The 23,885-nt window shown below is 37.9% G+C and overlaps 1 protein-coding gene across 5 annotated transcripts in view; it reads right to left on the bottom strand.

The window, feature by feature from the left end:
• The window catches only part of LOC113971118 (connector enhancer of kinase suppressor of ras 2-like), a 173,391-nt gene that overhangs the window by 47,462 nt on the left and 102,044 nt on the right, over positions 1-23,885 (bottom strand). For all 5 annotated transcript variants that reach the window (XM_027690705.1, XM_027690704.1, XM_027690707.1 and 2 more), the window contains 5 exons: positions 19,419-19,478; positions 15,669-15,737; positions 6,366-6,512; positions 2,110-2,243; positions 1,323-1,528 (listed from right to left, as the gene is read on the bottom strand). In XM_027690705.1, the coding sequence (XP_027546506.1) occupies positions 1,323-1,528; positions 2,110-2,243; positions 6,366-6,512; positions 15,669-15,737; positions 19,419-19,478 (616 nt within the window). The remainder of the gene's footprint in view (positions 1-1,322; positions 1,529-2,109; positions 2,244-6,365; positions 6,513-15,668; positions 15,738-19,418; positions 19,479-23,885) is intronic.

Genomic DNA, 23,885 nt, shown 5'->3' with positions numbered 1-23,885 from the left:
AGTAAAGGGCTGAAGAAGTCACTAAAATATCCTGTATGTAACAAAGAGTTATTAAAATTTCCCAATTCTGAAAAGGTTCTGTGTATATATACATTACCAGGCCAGTTTTATAATTGATATTCTGCCATTTTTTACCATAAATCCAGCAAAATACAAAAACAGGAACTGCCTTTGGGATTTGCTTCATTGAACTGCAGCACCAGTTTATTACCTGTGTTCTTCACAGGCACATCTCCCTTTACTACTCTGAGCATGTGAGAGGTTTTCCCTTTCCTAGATTTCAAAGACAAAAATTTAGGAACTCTTTTTTTTTTTTAAGAAAATGAGAGAAAGGAAAAAACCCCTTGTCTCAGAGTAGGCTTCCTATATATATATATATATATATGTATAAATATATATATATGTAAAAAAAAAGATAACAGCTGCCCATAGGGAATTCTATGATGATTGCTTTCTCTGAGCTTCAGAAATAATGACATTTTCAAAATCAGATATAATTACAGTTTTTAAAAGACATCTCTTATCTGAACCCTTCAAGCTTTACAAAAATATCTTACTGCTTGAAAATAAAGCCACTGAAAATACATGGAGAATAAATACACTGCTGTATTCCAGTAGTATTTTTCTCAAACTCACCCAACACCAACTAAATCAGTTTAAACAGATAAGCAAACCCAAAATTTGTCAATTCACTTTTCAGAGTAGCTTTTATATAGATCCATATACTCATACACAAACATATATTTATATACCTGTACACTGAATATGGATTTATACATACTCGAAATTTCAATATAAACCAGAGTTAATTATTATTTGAGTAGCTATTTATATATTTAAGCAGTCCCCATTCTAAGATTTTGGAAGATGGTTCTAGTACTAATAAATGCACTGCAGGAAACTCCTCCTGCATTTAATGCAGCACTGAATTTTTGAGGGCATGACAACTTAGAGACACTTTCACACCACGAATCTTTCCAGGCCCTTCATTGAAGTTTAACAGCCCAGAACATTGCACTGAGAAACATCTCCAAGAGCTGGGGAGGGACAATGAGTAAATCAAGATGCTGGCTATCCAAAGGATAGGAACTTAATTATCAGTCAACACTGAAGTATGTACTGCAGGATAAATGTATAAAAAACCCACTCCTGATCTTGAATGTTAGAGTGTAATTATACTGATTATTCCTTCACATAAGCTTTTGTCTGGTATTCAGAGCCAACAGGCCTGACAAAGAAGGACAAATTTGGGGGTGTTGCAGCATTAGCAGCACAGTTTGTGAATTTAGCCAGTTAAAGAGGGGTCAGGAAATGCAGCTCACCGTGGGTGGGGGTTTTCTCCCTCCTCCTCACTCCTGCAGCTCTGCTTCTCTCGTACTCAGAGCCCCCGGGGTGGCCTTCCCCTTCCAGCAGGGTGTAGTATTTCCCACTGTCGTGCTCCAGAAAATAGTTTGGAGACTCAGAGCCTTTCATCCCAGACTTTCCAAATTTGCTGATGTCATCACAAGACATTATTCCAACTTCATCCCTAAAAAGAGCAAACCAGAAGATGATGGAGAAATTAACCATTTTATGATAAAATGCACACATACAACTGTCTCTCCCAAACACTGCAAATAAAACATCCCATAACTGAAATGCTCTATGTGAGAACTTTCATAGAACTGATGTAATTCAACAAATGTGCATGAATTAAATAATCATTAAGCTCCATTTTAACTCTAAGATAAACATAGGTATTCAGGAATTTTCTAGTATCTGAAAGGGAGCATAAGGAATTTTTATAAGTTGAGCAGACAAGAGTTTCCTCTGCAGAAATGCTCGAGAATGAAATACAAGTGGACACAAGAAAGTAAATAAAACTGATTAAAGACATGTATAAATACCTTGTTTAGGACTAAAACCAGGTTCTGCTCGGCTTGTGTCTAAGTGAAAATTAAGTCACTCAAAACAATGATATGCTGCTTAATGTATTTCTAGCCCTTTAATTTTACTAAATATTTAGTTTGATTGTGGGGCTGTTTGGTTTGTTTGGTTTTTATTAATCTAATGAAACAAAAATGTAACATTTTGTTTTTCAAAGCCCAAAATGAATCAGGCCATAAATACCTGGGGCCATAAAGTCCTGACATAGGAGACAGGATGAAAACATCCTGGAGCGCCGAGTTGTCCATCTTGGAGGACATGCCCATTGTGCTCGTGGGTGTTGTAGAGCTGCTTGTTGGGCTGGTTGGAATCACAGGCTGGAAAAAAACCAAGGATAAATTAATGTTTTCTGTGCTACAAGTAACAACAGAGTCAATCTGTATAGTTTTAGGAATCTCAACCTCTTTTTTTTTTGGATTAGACATTTCTTGAATTTCCGAAGTTTCCTCTAAAAAGATGTTTATTGAAACACTGTTGTACCAGAGATCTCAAGACTAGTTATGAAAGAAACTGATAAAAGACCATTAAATTAATTTAAAAGCCATCTCATGGGAAAATCTGAGACTCAAGCAAAATATGATTTTTAACCAAAGCAGAAAATCAATTATATGGGGAGGAAGGACATACTCTGCCATTAATACAAAAATTAATTAAAGAACTCTGGAAAACTTGTACTGAATGAAATTATAATGTTGGTTTCAGTGGAAGATTTATTGTTAACAAGGACAGAACACCTTGATTTTTTAAAGGAAACAGAATTCCTATTAATTTGGTTTCCACAGCCGTGACCATTGTACCACAGTGATACAAATACAGGTTCTATGGAAACTAGGAAAGAAATATAAATTAACCTAAACAACAAATGTGAGCATCATAAATACTAAAAGTAATAATAAAGTGCGAGGGTCCTTTCAGAATGTTATTTTTTAAACTTTTACATGACATTAAACAGGATTTTTTGATTCAAATGTCCTAGGGAAGCTCAAGTCAATGGTTGACAAGGACTAGAAGGACTTAACCGAATATTCTGTGCAGGATATAAAGATAGAAACAAAGAATATTTTTCAACCAAGGTGCAGCCTGTGTTGATATTCAAGAAAGAGAAGATATTTTTATTTACAAAATTGTGCTTTAATAGATACAACCACTTTTCTACTGGTGGAAGGAAAACAGTGACCTAAAATTTGGATGAAAGCTGCAAAGACCAGTCACAATATTTTTAACTACAAGGCTTTCAGTCTTCTAGAAATAAATACTGAAATTAGTTTTGTGTAATACTACAACTGTTTAATTTGCCCCCAACAGTGAGATAACCAATAGATTTTTAAAAATCTAACTTTATTACATACTTTCCAAAATCTGAAATGAGCTACTTAAACAAAACTTATTCTGATGCTACTTATAAAGTTGCAGAGCATGACATGTATTTTCTAACACGTCAGAAGAATTATAAAACTGTCACCATTGACATAAGCTTTTCTACTCATATCTGCCAGATGCTGTGTCTCAAGCTAAATCATAAACAGTGTAATTTCTGCATCAAGTAGTTGTGACAGGAAGGATTATTCCAATTGGAAACTTTCTGCAAATAAAAAGAAAAAAATCCAAGAAATGTTGTATTTTATTGGAACGCAGTTGCTGGTGTGCTCACTCAAAAAACAGAGAACAATTTGTCATTGCAGACGAAAGAACCATTTTTTCTTAAGTGGGAAGATAATCACAGAGGTTAAAAATTCAAATAGTCTTCTAATATCACATAATGCCGACTAGAGACAAAAGGAGAAAGTGGTGTCACTGATGTGTGTCACTGAAAGATAATGCAGCACAAAACTTTGGCAAATGTTACTGCCCTGCTGTTGGTAATTAAGCATCAAGGGAGACTACACAGCAAAGGAATACTACAAGAAGACCAAGAAATACATTTGATAAGGATTCACAGATTCTGTGTCATCAATAATGCATAAATTAACGACGTGGTATAATTTTAAACATAATTATTGTGGAGGAAATATTAATAACATCTCCAAGTGCCTTCAGCAACAATAGAAAACATGACATCTTTAATTTAAAAATTCCTGCTGTGCATCAACCTAAGGTAGCAAATATTATTCCTGGCCTCTGAATTTCAAGTTCCTAAATCCTGTTTCCTTTCTGCCTTCCCTAGCTATGTATTGCTTTTGTTTTGTTTTTTTGCCAGCACTACACCAGAATGGAAACATTTCTCTGCACGTGGACGCACAGATAAATGGAGTGCATCATGAAATAACAATGCAGAGCAATATCTGTGGATCCATACAGGTAACACACCATGAAATATAACATTATCCTTTTCTGGGACAGTCTGACATCCGCTGAATTGTTTGCAGTTTTGATCTACTTTCACTGAGGTATTTTTCTACAGATTTGCTTTGCTAGTCATTGCACATGCTACTTTTGTGTCAGGATAAACCTCCTGTCTGTGCTGAGTGAATTCTGCTTATTCCCCAAAGTCTGTCAACGACCTCCGACAGCGCCTGTTCAGTGAGAGCCAATTTAATCCATTAGTGGTAGAAAACTCCAGAAAAAAAGCAAAAAAACCAAAAAATCAGAAACCTTCCTACCAATTGAACAAATTAAACTGATCTAGGGGGTCTAAAAAAATGCCAAAGTCGAGCAAAGGCGAGGGCACTCTGAGCCAACAGGAGAGGGAAGTGAGCTCACTGCTTCCAGCAGCAACAAGCTGTTGTGTCAGCTGTCCAGGAAGCACAGGCTATAGAACCATCTTGAAATTCAATCCTGCTAGTTCCAAGTCATTACTGACAATAATAACCAACACTAGATCCAGGTGAGAGCTGTAGGAAACAGGCAAACCCAAAACCTGCGTCCTGAAACAGATCCAGACCCGAACACTCGAGCTTGTCTCTGCGGCAGGAAGAATAAAAGATCTAAAGATGCTAAAAAAGACCTAAAGTTGGCTTACAACATCTTATTACAAAATCTACTGTTAAGAAGTAACACTAACAATGCTCTTTTTATTTTCCAAAGTGATTTATATTTTTATTTAAATCCCTCCCCACGCTACTGTCTGGTATAGAAGAAATATATCCCGGTAGGGAGGACACTGAAAGCACTCTTTGATCCTCAGGGGCTTTTCCAATCTGGGTGATCAGGAGAGGACACGTCACAAAACCAGAACTGTTGGTAATTCCACAAAAACAGCTTGATGCACTTTTACTTTTCTGGCTACTACACTGAAGGTTGGCGTGCCTTGTGAACAATGCTGTGCCATCTTTACAGTACAGACTGTTCTCACACTGACAAAGCTTCCAGAACTAGTTCTGCTTGGGAATTATGACTCTTTAATGTATGAATATAAAGGGAGGATCTCCATGGAAGCCCTGTGCAAATGCAATTACCACTTTGCTGCCCCTCGAGGCACCATATGAGGTTCCCGAGTAGAGACATCGTGATCTTGGCAGAGCAAAGGATGTCATTGCTGCAGCATTGTGACAGAAAAATCCCCCCGGGTGTCACAGGGCCCCGTTCCTCTCCCCCAGAGGCAGGCACAGAGAGAGGAGAGGTGGCCCTAAATCCCAGTGTCAGCATTCCTGAGAATTCCTACAAGGATTACACAAACTCCTTTAGTAAAGCCACTGCGTAGGATTTAGGCACTTTGAGGAATGAAAGATTTAGGAAGTGCCAGGCAGGGAGGAAATCTGCCTGGATAGGCTTGAGGGCTTTGTTTTTTTTCATAAATTGAAAAATCATTCAGAAACACGTTCATGTGTTGTTTGATCCAAACAAAACAGCTCTGAGAAACTTCCACAATATGTAAGTGTTACATGGCATTAATGACAACCACGAGGACTTACTGACTTACTGAAAAACCTTTCCTTTAACCTTGACATTTTTAGTTCAGGGTTTCACCCAGTTTCTACATATTGTTGATGCTGCAGGAAAAACCAGCTATAATGTTCACAATTATCTTTTTTTGTGGTACCAACAGGTTTTCAAGGAGCACATAGGAAATACCAGAGGTTCCATTAGCACTGCTACCAAAATCTCAGCTTGATGATGGGTGTGCAACAGAAGCAGAATTCTCCTGAAATTTAATAGATCTGACACACTTGATTATAAAACAAGTAGTTTTGACAGACTGAAATAGTGGAAACAGGGAGGCACTGCTTCCTCTGCCAAAGCAGCTGCTGAATCTTGTTCCTCGGAACATCATCTGTTAATATTCTTTCCTTCTATGAATTCTTTTGGCTCCAAATGCCACCAAAACATGGAGAAAACAACCTGAATGACACACACAGCATTGCCACACATACTTATCTCAGCACCCTGTTTCAAAGGAATTTGGGACAGGCTCTTGTTCCTTTCACTGGAAGGAAAAATTCCAGTGTTTTCTCAGGAATAAAGGATTTACCACGACACCAGTGTTCCAACAGCTGCCTTACCTGCAGCGCAAGAGGCTTCCACCTGACATTCTTCAGAAGGGCAGGAGCAGAGACCAGGGTGTTCTGAGGACGCTTTTTCAAGGTTAATATCACTCCATTTGGGTCTTCCCACAGTGCATTTACCAGGTTCTTTAACTGCCAGCCAACCTAAGGAAAAATTCCATCATTGAATTTTGAAAAACTTCTGTTTAACTTGAACTGTGAAGAAAATCTTCTGTTAACCAAAAAGGCCTATTACAGCCTCTCTTTGCAAACATAAGCAGTTTTTATAAACTCTGTCTGATTCCTCCTGTTGGACTGAAATGATGCTGCTGAAGCTGGATTTTTATAATCTTTTTAGTTCTGTTTCTCAATAAAATAAGGCAGAAATGAACACTGTTTCCCTTTTGATCATTTGTGAGATCACTGAGCATTTCAAAACATAAGATGAGGATTACAAGTCATGTTACAACAACATATGTAACATGTATGTAACAGCTGTAAGACCCTAAATGGAGATAAATAGACATTTATTGATTTTTCTATACAGCCCCTGGACACAACTGAGTCATCAACTTATTATTAATTGCAAACAGAGCCATAAAAAAGGACATCACTGGTACTGAAAGGGAAAAACTCTACTTAGAGACATTTCTTAATCTTCTCGATTACTCAAATATTAATTTACCATGAATTATTTACACATGAAAACAGAAAAAATATTTTTAGGGCTTTCCTTTTTTCCCCCCTCCCTTTCCTATCCCAGACATGGCAGATTTTTACAGTGGTAATAAATGGCCACAGTAAAGAACCTGCCATAAATGTTATGGCCATCACAAGTCCTAAGCCCTGGTGTTGAGCAGGAATGGGAATGCTGCATCCACACAGCAGTTTTCCAGACACAACCTTCCTGAGGGCAATTGCAGCAGCCTTAAAGTGCAAATTTCAGAACAGAAATCTTCGAAAATCCAGAGCAGGAACTGTACAAATTTATGCCAGTCAGTGCTGTTGTATCTGCTGTGTTTTTGGCTGTGTTTGACCTCTCAGAGTTCACTAGAACCTTTTTTTTCTTTTTTTTTTTGCTAAAATTAACGAGTCAATCATAAATTTAGCCTCCTGACTAAAATATGTATTCCCACTGCTATTAAAAACCAAGAAAATAAAATATTTAGGTGCTCAGAAACAGAGCAGTTTGCTTATATCCCCATGTTATATATAGAGAGATATAGCTATATATAGGTATAGTTTATAATTATATAGGTATAGTTTATAATTACTTCCTCTTAATGGAAGAAAATATCTGATTACACATAAAGGTGGAGGGAAAATAATACAGACAACCCCGAAGGGATTTTAATTAAAATCCTCTTGTAAGGGCTGAAGAGAAGTTGGGACACAGACTGCAGGGTTCTGACCTGGCCAGAGCCAGGATCCCAACTGGGAACATCCACCCTGGGCAGAACTGCAAGATCTGTCACCATTCTGAGAAGGATTTTAACAGCTTTTTAAAGTTCTATTCTATTTTTAATGCTGCAGTTCTATCGAAAACTTTCTAAAAATGCTCTGGCCACAGGAAACCAGAAACCAGCAGTAATTATAGACAGGTAACAGCCAAACAAATCAAGGCTGTCAGCTTGGATCCCAAACACTCCTCCAGTCTGTGCTGTGTCTGGAAAAGGACAGAGGCTCTCTCTATTTTTTTTCCTTTTACTCAATTCTAGAAATGGAAAGGAACTCCTTTTGATTTTTATAGATTGCTGTAATTTTCAGATTGCTGAAATCTTTTAGAGTTCCATGAGCTCTTTTTAGAAAAGAGTGATAAATAATTAAGTTAATGATAAATTATTCCAATGAGAACCTTAATGACAAAACCATTAAATCCCAAGATCTATTAGAGAAGAGTCTGCAGTCATTACTACTGGGTGATGATAAAATGCTCTTAGGAATTTGGACATGTTATTATAAATTGTATTACTAAAAATACTTTTGGAAAAAAAGAAGCCATTACAGTGGATTAAAAATCTCAGTTGAAAACCAGTCCTTGAGACAGATTTTGACATTTGCTCTTAAAGAATCAGTCTTTAAAGCAATTACCAACTTCCAGCTATGGTGAGATGGATTCACCAAAAAGGTATTTTGCTCCTTTAAGATTTTTGGCACAAACATTCAGTCAATCAGATGCTACAACATGGGTTAAAATATTTCAGCAATGAAAGATAAATTAAAATTTGACTAATGAGAAAAAGACTAATACGATACTTTCTTTTTTATTTTCCTGCCTAAACGAAATTGGATGCTAATTTAGATGCTAAATATGGAATAAACCCAGAAGAATGTCAAAGAACTCACTGAAAATCGTCAGACAGGCAGAAGTTTAAAATTTTGCTGGTTTACTCTTAGGATTGCTCTAATCATTAATTTTAATTCGTTTGTACATCCTCAGTGTGGAAAGAAGGGTTCTAGGGAAAAGAAAAACCCCTATGTACTTCTATCTATATTAAAGAATTTGTTAGTTTTCTCATAGAAATAAAGTGGAAAATTAAGAATATATCAACTTCAAAAATGATAGTTCCAAAAATATTGATCCCTCCAATAGTAAGTTTCTTTACCAGAAAAGTCCTAAATGCTGTGGTAATTTTATAGAACTAAACCTGATAATTTTCTATACCTAAACCTGATAATTTTGTGTTCTTAAACCTGATAATTTTGTAGCTGGGACTGCATAACTATTATCTTCAGAAAAACACAACTCACTTTCATTAACCAACAGTAAAAAAGTGTTTCCTAGTTCTCCAATATCTTCTTTAGATTCTCTCCATAATGACTTTGTTCCTTCCCATTCAGAAGATCTGGATTTGCATGGATGGGATTTGGGATGTGCATTACCAGCAACAGGGATTTCAGCATTTTTGTAAATCCAAACTCTGTTCGTGCTGGGCAAGCATCTTTTCTCCTTCTTAGAAATAAAGTCTACCTGGCCAGTGATGACTCACTGAGGATTTGTATGAAAAACAAACTAATGCCAAAAATTCCTAATGTTACAGACACACAAAAAAGGCCTGAAGAAAAGGCAGGCTGGTGCATTTGGGGGTGACTGCAGAGGCATGAAGTGCATGATACACTTATCTACTAAAAGGAACTGAAAAAGCAGCTGAACTGGTGAACATGGTGATGTTTATCACAGGATTCCAGGGCTCTAAACCACCCCAGCTGTTACTCCCCTCCACACCAATCCCAAAATACGTTGTACATATTTGTTAGGGCACAAATTTAGAAGGGAGATTTAGCTCAGGTGGTGGAACCAGGGGTGCAGAGTGGATAGAGGACATCTGTTCCTTCCTCTGCTTTCCCTCAGAATCCTGGGGACAAGGCAGGGATGTGGTTCCTGAGTTCCTTCAGTGCCTTACCAAACCCTATGAGGACCCTGAAGAATGAAAAGTTCACTCAGAGCACCTCCCAGAGGGAAGGCAGGTTACACCTTCATTTGTTTGGGAGACTTGTGCCTGTTGTGTTCACTGTATTACCTGCCAGCTTTAATCTCACCTGGGGTGGAGAGAGACAGAGGAATTTAAACTAACAGGAATTTAAAAGCTCCCTCGTTAGGCATTTGGTCTGGAAATCAATTGTGCAGAATATTTCCTAAATATTCAGCTCCTATGATATTGCACAGCACCTGAAAACAAGGAATTCTGCTCTGACTGCAGTAACCCCTTCCATGAACCAGGACAGATGTTTCCCCTCAAGACTCTTCAAATACATAAGCAAAGCCATCTGGATGTTTACTCAAACCTCCAAAATTTGACCTCTTTTCTTTTTTGCATTAAAAAAACCCCAAACCAGCAACTTGTGTAAACTCAACTTTTTTGTTAAGGAAGCAGACTATCATCCTTTCTTATTTTAAGTCTGTAATTCACTTTGTATCTTTAGGGAATTAATCAAGGGAACTGGTTTGATTAACATGGAAATCAGGAATTATTATTAGCCAAAAATTTGCTGGAAGATCATAAGACTTTTCTGTCACTGAAGGGGAAGCTCATCATTAACACCTGTAGCTGATTCACCCTTATTAATATTCTGTCTGTTCCCAACAATAATTGATGGTGGAAAACCAAATGTTCTCCCATTATCTTACATAGTTATTTTCATTAACTAATGGAGCAACACGGCAAGAATCCAAGCAGCAGCGAGATGTGCTACTGGAAGACTTGCTTTACTAAGCCTTTTTGAAAGGCAGAATCTGGAGAAAAAGTAACATGTGGCACTTTGTTTGGAAACAGAAGGACATCTTTTGGGGAAAGAAGCTGTAATTCTCATGACATCTTTTGTCCTTTCTTTTTTTCTGTTTGTGTTTCACAACACCCAGTGTGCTGAAACACAGATGGTGTGACCTGGCACCACATTTACAGATTTACCTCCACCTAAAATGAGCTCTCATTAGGGTGAGAGCTCAAATTTACAATTCAACAACCATACACTGAGGGTATTAATTCAATAACTATCTTAACTCCAATAAATTAGTGCTGAAATTATTTCATTGTGACAGCCTCTTGACACACTTAATTTCAAGGATGTAATTTGACAATGAATGGTATAAAAGGGCTGCTGGATGATGTATTTAGAATCACAGAATATTCTAGGTTGAAAGGGACATTTAAAGGTCATCCATTCCCACCCCCTGCCATGGGCAGGGACACCTTCCACCAGCCCAGGTTGCTCCAAGCCCCGTCCAACCTGGCCTTGGACACTTCCAGGGATGGGGCAGCCACAGCTTCTCTGGGCAACCTGTGCCAGGGCCTCCCCACCCTCACAGCCAGGAATTCCTTCCTTATGTCTGGTCTAAATCTCCCCCTTTTCAGTACAAAGCCTTTGCCCCTTGTCCCACTACAACAGGCCCTACTAAAACACCTGTCCCCATCTTTCTTCAAGCACCGAAAGCACAACATCCATCAGTTCAGGGAAAAACTTCGCCCAGTGAGAAAATGCAACTATTTTAATTAAACTGTTCTCTTTAGCTATATAAAGAGAACATAAGAAACATGTAACACAGCACATTTATTACAGATATTTCTATGACTGTTTGCTCTTGCACAATCTTTTATACCATAAAGAGTTATTTCTCTTTCTGGTCTTTATAGTCTCCATCTGTTAAGAGAAAGAAATTCTGTCTCAGACCTCACTGGCTGGGTTATCCAAACTGAAATCCTTAAATAATTTCTCTTCCTATGAGACAGATGACACATTTTCTCTTTTACCCATTACATTTTTGTAGTGCTCATATCTAACTTAACACCTTTGAGGACTGTAAATGACCTGCAGATCACACAGTGTTTCAGACCAGATATTACTAATGTCAAGACAATGGTATCAAAACTCAGTTTCTCCTGGAAACCTGTTCCTGATTAATTCCAAGTTCATCTTTGCCATTTTCAGTCCCATCAGCTCTCTGGTGCTCAGCTGGTTTGGGATTAATTACTGTACTTTGGCTCCTGGAGTCTTGCCAGTTGCTCCTAAGTAACATCCACCTTTCAACAGGAATTACTAAGAGCATTATTATTGCTCTCTGTCCTATGAAATAACCTTCAAATCCCAACCCTCAGGAAAAAAAAAAAGAAAAAAGAAGAAAAAAAGACAGAGAAAAGTCAGTTTTCCCTAGTTTACCAAGCACTTTTCTATACAGAAGTATAGAAGATCTTTCTAAAGAAGAAACCATTCTACAGATGGTCAGGTGGTTAAATCAATACTTGTTTGGATCTCCAATGCTTCTGTTGTCTGACAAATCATCAAAAGTGGAACATCAACACAACTAAATTTTCATAAATCTATGCTGAAAAATAATCAAATTTACTATTTCAACCAAACAGTAGAAAATATCCCATCCAAGGAACCCGAGTTGTAATTGTGAATTTTGCAAACAAAGAGATGCCATAGTGGCATCTTCGGCACTTCTGTATAATTTTTATGAGAGAGGAAATAAAAATCCACAATGCACAGGCAGAAATAGTGCCTGTTGTTATTGTAGGGAAAAACAAAGAGTCAGGGTGGTAGGAATTTAGAATGTATGACTTATTTTTAAAGTTTCTTATGCTTTTTTATTAAAATCTTAGAAGCAAGAAGAACAAGCAGAAAAGCAAATAAGGAAATTGGATAATGATTAAATGATCTTAACAGCCAGTGGTGAATCGCCTGATTTAATTAATTTCTTGCTTTAAGTACTATTATTTTTTCTTTGATCTTTATAATTATATTACAGAGTGTTCCTTGGTTAGACCAGATTCCACGTAGTAAGTCTTTTATTTCTAACTCTTTCAATTGTTGCATTATATAATTTGGAAGCAGCTTTCCTTTGATACTTTCTGAACTCTTTTTAACTCTCAACTCCGTTGAAAAGCTATTTGAAAAGTAAAGCAAAACTTATAAAAGTCCTGTTTTTGTTAATATTTTATTTGTTAATGTAACAGAAAAAAAGAGTATAAATAGAACTACCTCCTAACTATCTGATATTTCTCAATAAAGATAACATTTTATATAAAAGGAGCATATTTCAGGAGCTATTTCAGCACCAAGTCCTGCCCTATCCAGGAATGAGCCCTTCCACTGGGCAGCTCCACAACTCTGTGTTAAAAATGGAGGGGTTTACAGTTGGCAATTTAAAGAGGTTGCTGAGGAGGGTCATGCATTAGGATGACAAACTGGAAGTGCTCAAATTATCCAGCTTACTAAAAAAAGTGATGAGCTAATTGGATTGCATCCTGAAAATACCTAAAAGAGAAACCTGCTCTCCTGCAATTTAATAGATAAAAATATATCAAGATCAAAGGACTGGAAGCTTGTGCCAGACAAATATAGACTACAAATAAAATGACTTTTTTCCCCCAGCAATGAGAATAATTAACTACCGGAACAATTTATTACAGGTTGTGGGAACATCAATGAAAGTTTTAAAACTCGAATGATCATATTAAATGAGTGAATAAGAATTTACCTAGAAAATACATTGGCCTAGTTCAGTCAAAATCAGCTTAAATGATGCCAATAATCAGCTATAAGATTGGAACCTATTAAAAGAGGTTCCATATTTTCTCTACTCGGGGAAGTATTTTCATTAGCAGCAATAAAAAAATTACTCTACGTAATCATCTTCAGAACAGGTTCTTTCAATACATGTTGTGTTGAATGAGATTCATATCTGGTAGACTACCAAAATGCCAAAGAAACATCAGTATTATAAAAAGGTCTTTGTTAGGATAACAAAGATAAAATCTTTTCTGGAAAATCTGTAAGAACTCCAGAGATATGCAAGCTCTCTTCCTCAGCTGAGCCCCCAGTCATTAATTACAATTGGCTTTCACCTCTTTTTATGAGCTGGTCTTGCTAATATTAAAATATTGATTGTGTGGGAATTTAATGAGCTGCTGCCTTTGAATTATCCCAGTCCACTAATGGAAATAATGCTAATTATAAGCATAATATTGATCATCACAGTGGGATAACTTGGGTGAAGGAGGAATGCAGCTAAGTGGAGTTTGCAGCAAGGTGTCCCAGAAGTGACTTGAAGGACACACATGAAGATCTAAGGGGTATTTAAAATATTAACAATTCTAATCCATGAGGGAAAGAGGATTGGACAGACACCTCTGAAACATGCAAACTCTCAGTATTAGTCTGTCTTTCCAAAGTCCCAGGGTAGACAAAATGAGGCTTTTCCAGCCACGTCAAAGGAAGAATGAATTTCCAAAAGAAACACGGTGCTGTTTATCTCTTCCTTAGCCTGTTATAAACTTAAGAATGATTAACTAATATATTATGGGTCTTCTAGAAAAAAGAGTATTTTATGCCACTTGACTCAGTTGTTGCTCCTGTGTCCTTATCTGGAAAGGGATTACAAGTATCCACCACCTTGAACCTGTTGTAATAACAGCCATGGAAAGAGTCACTGTCCAAAAAGTCAATTCCTGAGTAGCTGAATGTGGGGATTTCACCTATGGGAGTAAAGATTAAATCAGATCTGTCTCTTGAAGAGTGTGTTTAATGGAGAAAGTCAGTCTAATACATATTTCAACTTGTAACTATGACAACTCCTAGAACCCTCTTTCATACAGATAAGAGCTGTGTGTTGCATTAACATTTAAAGTATAAATGAATAAGTTATACTTCTTTTCAAGGGAAAATATTTGCTCTCTAATCATAAGATTTTAATAGTCAGTCTTTCATATTTCCACTTCACACAAGTGACAGACAGAAAGAGATTTCTTAATTTTTTAAGCTGCTCTGTCTGGAGATGGGGTTCAGCAGGACAAAGCTAAATGGCTCAATTAGAAGTTTATTAGGAAGTTATCGTGGTCATTGTCACAATGCTGCTCGTGCCTAAGAAGGAATAAATGCCAGTGTTCCTTTCACCTGTAGCTCCAGCAGCATTGCTCCCATTCTTCTGCAGCACAGAGTTATTTGCTTTAAAAGGCACAGTCTCTATGACTTCAGACAGCACAGGACAAAATTTGACTGCATTTTTTTCCAGTAATCATCAACTTTGGAACCAACATTAGTTATAAAGGAGCAGCTTGTGTCATCACAAAACAGGAGGAAAAATACAATAATTCAGCCTTGGGTGAGACTCTTAGAGAGGCACTCTGAGAGGTCTCTAGAGCTCAATTACAAATAATTTGATCTATACAAACAATAAATTATTAATAAATTAATAAATATATTTTTCTCTACCTGCAGTACACAATACAGCTCACGGTTGTGAAAGGAATGTAACAGTGGACATGTTTAAACGTATTGAAATATTATATTGCAATACCTGAGGCTCAGCATACACTTCTGTATACATGTGCTTATGTGCATCTTAAAAATAAATCCCCTTGAAAGAATCACAGACCTAAAACTGACAGATTCCTATCAACACTTTAATAATTTTTACATTTTCCCCCCAACAGATTTGAATACACGGTGGTTACAGCACTTCTGCATTATTTATCTGACTCCTGCATTAAACAGAATGTAAAAATTCTGATTAAGAGGAAAAGTTAAACCAGCTGGCACATGCATAATGAGAAGTCTAAGAAATTCAAGGAAATATTCTGGGATCTCCTTATATAAAGAGTAAGATGTTGAACAGCAGCTGTGCAAAATGGAAATTTGGCTTAATCCTTCTGGGCTGGTAACAGACTCAACTTGTGCCTTTAAGCACAAGCAGTGGATATGAAGTTTTAAAGGACATAAATAATAATATAGTTGGGCAAAGTTACCTTCCAAGAAGAATTATTACCTTTTCAGCAGTGGGAACAGGCAAAGCCTGCAGGACAGAATTTCCAAAATACTTACCACAGTTTGATGGTTGACCTGGATCACCTCATCACCAGCATGGATTTTCTTACACTGGTCAGCAGGAGACTAAGGACAAAAGAGAATAATTAACTTTACATGGGGAGTGTGGAGGGGGAAGTAAAAGAGCAAGAATTAAAACAATGAATGCTGAAGGCAAGAAAGCTGTGCTGAAAGTCTTATTGCTGTGAAATAATTGGTCATATTTATGAAAACTCTATTTATAAGGAACAATTTTTTTCCTGGTCACATTCAATGAAGTAATCTAGAATTCCACTGCCATTTTTGACTGGTGGAACTATTCCATCTTGTTTACCTGAGGAGTTCCAGTCTTGCTGGGGATACACTGGGTGAATTTACATTCCATAGAAGGAAATCTTTAAAGTCAACAATGACAGGGCTGGACCAGCCATGGTGGAACAGAAAAGCAGGTCTGTCCTTTATAGAGCAGTTTTACTGCACTGAGGGTACTCAGCAAGTGCAGAGTATTTGTACCTTCAAACACAGCTCCAGCACCACCAGGACAGCAGATTCACCATTTGGACACAGATGGATAATGTCAGCAATAGACTTGCTCTTCAAGAGATTTGATGTACACACACACTATTCCATATACACTATTCACATAATTTTGGGATCACTGAGCTGACAAAACTCCCTTATTCTAAATATAGCTCCTTCTGATCACATTAAAGTGGATTAAAAGCCATTGAAGAGCACTCGAACATGGCCAACTGCTATTTAACAACTAATTTTTAGATGCTTTAATGAAACCAGCTCTTAAATGTGTAGGACAAATTCGTAGGGCATTCAGGAGAGGAGCAGTCAGGGCGTGCAGGGGATCAGCAGCGACACTCAGGAGCAGAGAGCCAAGAATTCAAGGCAATTTGCTGGCACTGTGATGAGCTCACAAGAGTGTTCTACTGACACAGAGTACACAACTTGGCAGTCAAGAGAAAACAACCAGGGAAGAATTAAAGAGCTGAGACATCACCTTGAGAGATAAATCCCACTGGAAATTAGCTACTAATGAAGTAGAGCAGTAGACAAGGTTGAACGTTTACTTGCTGGATATGGGGTCAGAGAGAGGGGAGGACACACTGTCCCTTCTCAAACAGTGCAGAAACATTCAAAGCAAAATGCTCTTTGAATAACAGTTCAAATTCTCTGTCCAGGTAAAGAAGAAAAGCAGAAAAAGAGCCACTTGCAGCTTCAGAGAATGGCCTGGGTCTAATGCTGTTGAAGTTGTTACTCACAGAAAGGAGTTATGCTACTAAAATTTAGTTGAGTGCCTGGATATCTTTTGGAGCCAGCATATAACATAAATTGTTAAACACAATAAGCACAAGAGCCAGGTGTCAATGCCAAGGAAGGAAAGATTTATCTGAAGTAAATGTGATGTGCAGACACTCACAGTCACGACCTCAGTGTGTGCTGATCCTGACTCCCAGGAAACAGGCAAGAGCTCCTCAGCTGCACTGCCTTCAACCCAAAATCCCACCCATCCCTTTTGTGGATGCAGATTAAAAACATAAGATAAACAAATAAAAGGAACAAAGACAAGAGGAGACAATACAACAAAACCCCCAAATTACCACCGGGAAGAACATGACTGCAGTGATTTCTGAATTAAACGCAAAGAGACTCCTCTCTGAGGGGGTCAAAGAGCTCGGGGACAGTGGCACCTGCTGCCTGGTGAACAGGCACTGCAGAGGGCACAGCTGTGGAGAGCAGGAAACCTCAGGCATTGTTCACTCAGGAAAACCCCAGCCAACAGGGCAAAGAGCCAGTGGCTGACACAGCGATTCCAAGGGTGTCATAGGTGCTGTTCCAAGTACAGCTTTTCCCTTTGGCCTGCTGCTTGTTTGCCATTCCTGACCTCCCTGTGCCCAACACAAGCTCCTCACCAGCTTGGCCTTTCAGAAGGGCTTTGGTCATTCCAGTTTGGAGCCAAGCCCTGGTCATTGGAGTCACCTCCTGCCACCTGAGTCCTTCTGCACTAAAGGAAACAGGATTTCACCCGCACATTTTATAGGATGATGTGAAGAATCACCCGGCTCACAGTCACTTTCTCCTTTCAGTGGGACCTGGCAGGATTCTGGCTGACTGCTCTTCTGCACGGGACTAAACATGTAACAGGAATATTTCTAGAATTCAACATCAATACCAACTTGATTGCTTTAAATGGTGAGTAAGGTGAGCAGGAACCTGCAGTGAACACCACCAGTCCTGCTCTTTAACTTCAGCTGACATGAGGCAGAAAAGCGAAGACCTGGTTCTTTCTCTTTTTAGCTCCTTTCCTGACTTGGATGAGGCTGAGCTAATTAAACACTGGCTCTGAGGTCAATTATCCCTTCAAAAGGAATGAAAAATCAATTTGCTGAAACACCAGAAATTAAAGGTCTTTGAAGCTGGTTTATCTGCACATGTGATTACATTTCCAGCAAAAACAAAAAAAGGAACTTCTGATGGTGTCCTATCAAAAAGTTTGGGTAGTCAAAATTAAAATAAAAATTTTAGTGGCTGGCAATTTAGTAACTCTTCCTGTGAATTTCAATTATAAAGATACAAATATTTTCCCTACCAACTACATTATATTTCTGAAATTAATTAGAATTACAGTAAAAAACTGGATTAATTACAGCATGAGTAATTCACTCTATGAACATAATCTGTCCAACATAATCAAGATGGATCATTCATAATTTCCAGGACTCATGATACACATGCAGCTATTTAAAGACTTCTAAATGTTGCCAGTGGTGACAATATAAACAAGCAAACAAATTTTAAGTTTGATTTGCATTAGAATTGTCTTCCCAAATTGTGACAGACAAATCACGAGGCTTCCCATGGGTTTGCACTGACAAAGCCCATATGATGCAATACTGTTCAACATACAGAAGTCAAGGAGGACAAAACATGTCACATGCAGCTCACCCACATGGGCCAGCCAGGATTTCCATTTTTGCCCACCTGCCCAGTGCCTGTTTCACGTTCCCTGGGTGTCAGCAGTGGAGAATTTTACAATATTAGCTGTATAAAACCTAAACTTGTCGTTTCCCCGGCTCTCCCCTGTTAAACAGCTCCGAGCCTGAACGACAACAGTGTGACTAAAAGCTTAGATGAGAACCAGAAGGGCCTTGTTATGAAGCCTGTCACAGTAATTAGATTGCAGCAGTTGAAGTCAATTTATTTTTTTCACGTTTCTAATTATGAGTTGCACGTTAAGTAACGGGGAGGATATTTAGAAGCTCCGTCGTTCCTCTTGTCACACTGTTCAGTTTTGCTGTGATCACTCACACTGATCTATGGGTGCTTTTGGTTCAGATTTGTCTCACAATAAAAATGATCATTAATGCTTTTTTCTTGATCGCGCCTGCGTTTTTACTACAAACGATGGCAAACATAAAATACAATTTATTTAATACAACAGAAACCATTTGTGCCAGGGAGAACGTGGGCATGAATACAATTAGAGGTGGATTTGAAGAATCCTTGGGGAGAGAAGTTCAAGAATTTAATATTATTATATTGGTATTTATAGGTAATTTCAACATAGACACTTTTCTACGTCTGTTTTCAAGGGTTACAGTTTTTACAGAAGTAATATGTGTACATTAAAAAAAGAAAAATTATTAATAAGAACTGGCTTGATTAAAAGCAAGTTTTCGTGTTACAAAATGCACTGCACATACCCAGAAAATAATTGTATGCATGATAAAAGTATTTTACAATAAAGAATCTTACATTTTCAGTTGTTCCTGTGATTACATGGAGTCCATCATACGTTGATTTGATATACATTCCCTGGAAAAAAGAGCAGAAAGGGTAATTAATGTTTGCTGGAAACAAATACATGACGTTTGCATGATAATTCAAATAGAAGGTTTACTCCAGTGTGAGGCTCATAAAATTTGAACATACTGGAAGGAATGGTGGTCGATTAACATTTGCAAATCTAAATTGAACAAATATATATGAAAGCCATTATACATAGCATTGTTTTCTCCCTCAATGCTTTTATTTTATTCCAGAGTTTGTGGACAGAATTGAACACTGAACATCAGCATAAAGGGTGTCTATTCAGTACCTGAAATATTTACCAGGACCTCTTTTTAGTCCCAGTGACATGAAAGAAGTGTTGAAACTGAGAGCATGAACGGGAGGAGCTTTTAAACTTAAATGCCCCATCTTCAGCCAGCTCCTGATCCAATAAAAACCAAGCCACAGCCTAACTGAGAAAAGACACAAGCCAGGGCTCATATTGCCAATTTATGGAGAAAAATGAGCTTAGTGAACTAACAGGAACTTTGTAATTAGTCCAGCAAGAATTCTGCTTCAAGGGAGTGACTGACAAGATAAAGAGAGACAAGCAGGGTGGGGATCTGTGGAGCTGTGCACACACACAGAGCCTTCAATGTCAGAAGCCTCAATTGCTGGTGTGCCTGTGTCTCAGGAGGGAGGTCAGAGCTTCACAGCTCCATGTACCGTGGTTATTCCATCACATCTTGCAGTCTAATTAATCTAATTGGTACATTGTACTGCTGATTTATTACCCTTTCAGTAATTCTGCATCACCTTGTGCTGTCAAAACCCAAGCTTAGAGCCCCCAGCAACAAGGAAGAACATTTTGTTCAGAGAAATCAGTTCCAAGATTCCTGAATGCTAATGAAGAGCTTTGGGTGAGGTAAACATAAACACCACCCCCAGTCCTCCCCCTAAAACCCCAAAGTTAAAAATCTACAAAGTTTAGAGGATATTGCTCTCTACATCTACCTGATCTGGAGGACTAAAGAGGAGATGGAGCCAAACTCTTCCTAAAAGTGGGAGGATGAGAAGCAGGGGACACAAGTTGGAACTGAGTTAAAGAATCTTTATTTTTCAGTTTTACCATGAGGATGATACAACACTGGAACAGGCTGGCAAGGCTGTGGAATCACTGGCTTGGAGAAGGTCAGGTCTTGACTGGACAAGGTTTGAGAAACCTGCTCTCGCTGCATCTGTTTGGATTTTTCATCAGCAGTAAAAGTGACTTCTGCCTTAATGTAAACTAATTCCACTTCAGCAAGTTTTAAATTTATTTAAATCTTTAAAATAAAGAGTGGCTAAACCTGATAAGGCTGCTTAACTCTGCTGCATAAGAAACTCCATTTTAGATTTTACTCCTCATGACAAGATACTTTCTTTAATGAGACTGATTTATAAGCTACTTCATTTGTAAAAACCAAAGATGTCCAAATTAAATCTAGCAAGTCTTGAAATCACTTTCAGAAAATATGATTATTTGGAAGAAACAAGTTTGTGGTGAGTCTTCTAGGATATTCTTCTTCAGAGATGGTTTAATTTTATCAGTGTTTACCCTTCCAGTGTCTCTGTGGTACCTTCAGCAGTTACTGACAAACATCTGGTTCTTTCTCTTTGCCATCACAAAGGCAGAAACAAGAGCATTAGATCCTGGAAAACTGGGAAGGTTCTCATGGAGAATGGGATGTGGAGTCTCCATATAAGCCATAAATAGATATTTAATCCCTCTAGTTTGTGTTATGCTGGATTTCCAGAGTGAACTTTTAGCCGGAATGTTACACAACATTGCTGCCCACGCCAAGGGAGGCTGTTCTTTTAGCACATGGGAGACCTCAATAGCACATTTCCAGCCACACTTCTAATAGCAAATTTGATATCACAGCTCTGACATCCTACTTGCTTTGACAAGATTCATTTCCCACTCAACAAACCATCACACTGAGATTTTTGAGGCCAAGAGAGGACACAGTGCTAAACTTTTCACTAAATTTGACCCCCTATTTCTTCCTGAAGTTCTTAGCCTCTTGTTAATCTCTGTGTATTTTTGGAAAAAATCAAATCACAATTTTATCTCTTAACATATGCCATCTGAGAGGCATAAAACCTGACTAATGACTAAGAATTACCCTACATTTTGCTGTCTGCTCTTTCATCTCAGCTATTAAAATTTAAGAATATATAAACAAATAAACAATTTTAGTGAATGACTCATAGCCTACAAATTATCTTAGATAGAGCTTTCATCCTTATTTTCCCAAAAGAAAAATAATGAGCTTGTTTCTTGTTGACCATTATAGGAGCAGAGTATCCCCTTGACATCTCTGTTACCTGAAAACCTGGAAAGATTGTTCTATGTAAAAAAATAAATAAACGTTGTATTCTTTTTTTACTTCATGTAGTTGAGAATGCAAGGTACTTTATACAAAATAGGTATATATTACACCCACACATTTTACACTTCAAAAATTTAATTTGCTCATATATATATATATATATACAAAGTAGTTTGTGGATATAAACAAAAGGCTTTAAGGGGATCACTTTCATCAAATTTCCTGTGAAAAAATCAAAATTATCTGTTCTGGCTTATAAGGAACAGTCCAAACTGCAAAACTTAGTCATTTAAAGAGCTGTTAATTCTGTGACCCCTGAAAAAGCAGGCAGGTATTCGTGGGCTAAATTAGGCAAAAGAGCTGGACCTTTCTTTCAATTTAATGGGCTATTGGCTGTCTTTATGTTCATCATGGTTTCATTCTGTTTCCACTTATGTAAGCATTTTTTAAGGTTAATAAACCTAAAAAAGAAAAAGGTTTGAAAAATTTTGTCAGCTAATATAAGTTCCAGGCAAATCCTGATGTAATGCTGCAGCTGAGGAATTGAACCATAACCCTCTTTTTCCCAAGCCCAGATCCTGTTGTGACAACTGCTGACACAGCTGGGACTTTTGGGGGCATTTCTTTGCTTTAAAATGATTTTCTCTTTTACCTGTGGCTCAAAGGAGTCACATCGATGCAGCAAATTCAAGAGGGTCATATTCTGTAATTTGGAGGTGTTTGAGGTCAGGCTGAGTACCCTGGTCCAGTGGAAGGTGTCCCTGCCCATGGCAGGGGGTTGGAATGAGCTGAGCTTTAAGGCCCCTTCCAACCCAAACCTTTCTGTGATTCTGCTATTTGTACATATGCAGAACCTTTAATTAACTTGTACAGTAATTAATTAAAAGAGCATCCACATATCTGCTATTTTGATCCCAACCATTTCTGTTATAAAGTCTGATGGAAATTAAGATACTCTCTTGTAAACTAATTATTCTCATATAACTTTTTACACAAACTGCTTGCAAATTATTTCATCGGTTTCAGTCATAAAATAGCAAAAACACCGGGCTAAGACTAAACAAGAAGAACCTTTTGTCAGTGGCTTTCACAGACAAAAAGCACATAAACAAAGGAACTTCTGAAATCTTGGAATCCATTAGGCTCTGGGTGGGAGACCCTCAGTGGGAAATGAGTTTTTTTTCCTGTTGTCTCCCACATTCCTCCATCTCCCCCCCTCAGTTAAGTCCTTTTACCTCTTCAGTCCCCATAACATACTGGTCTATTTTCTGCCCTTAGAAGGAGGCTTTTACTGGAGTCCCTTTTCAAAATTACTCATCTCCCCTTTTTTTAAAGAATGGGGTTTTATTCCCTCTGGTTTCTTCTGGAATTCCACTGATGGTCTCAGAGCACAGAACAATGACAAGTTAGACCCCTTATCTCTGGGCAAGGGTGGAGGATTATCCCTCACACTGCGGAGGTGGCTCAGATTCGTTGACAATTAGTGGGTTAGAAATAAACAGTTGCTCTTTAATAATAATTACGATAGTCCTCAGACAGGAAACTCTGAAGAATGATGCTGATCTATGAAAGGTATTACAGAATAAGGAAGTGTTTCACAGGCATCACATCAAGAACCTGACTCTTCCTGAGTAACTCTGTCGCTGTCCCCTAGTGACAAAGTGAATTAAAAGTTTTTAATTAAAATCTGACCTTTGAAAGCATATGGGGAGGCATCAGCCATTCAAAATCCCATTTTGAAGAGACTTTTCCCCAGAAAACAGCCTATCCATTTGTCAGGGGAATTTCCTTGAAAAATTTCTTGCAGAGTCATCTGGTTAATTAACCAGGATATAATGACAGCAGTGTATTTTTAAGTGACAGCGTTTATTCCCAGGTTAATTTGTGGATATTTCAGACAACACTTGAAGAGTTCTGAATTTAGCAAGAATAAACTCTCCTAGGATGAGCATTTCTGGTTAGCTCTTCCAACACTTCCAACTGTTGGCCATTATTCATTCTTGGGTATCAATGAACTATTATCAGATGATTCATGTTTGCATACCAGTTATTTGCTGGAATATGACAAAACACTGCA

This window comes from Neopelma chrysocephalum, unplaced genomic scaffold (genome assembly GCF_003984885.1).
Source record: "Neopelma chrysocephalum unplaced genomic scaffold, ASM398488v2 Primary Assembly neopelma1_81, whole genome shotgun sequence".
In the NCBI taxonomy this organism is placed as follows: Eukaryota; Metazoa; Chordata; class Aves; order Passeriformes; family Pipridae; genus Neopelma; species Neopelma chrysocephalum.
The sequence above is the reverse complement of the archived record's forward strand: the minus strand, read 5'-3'. Positions and strand labels throughout refer to the sequence as shown.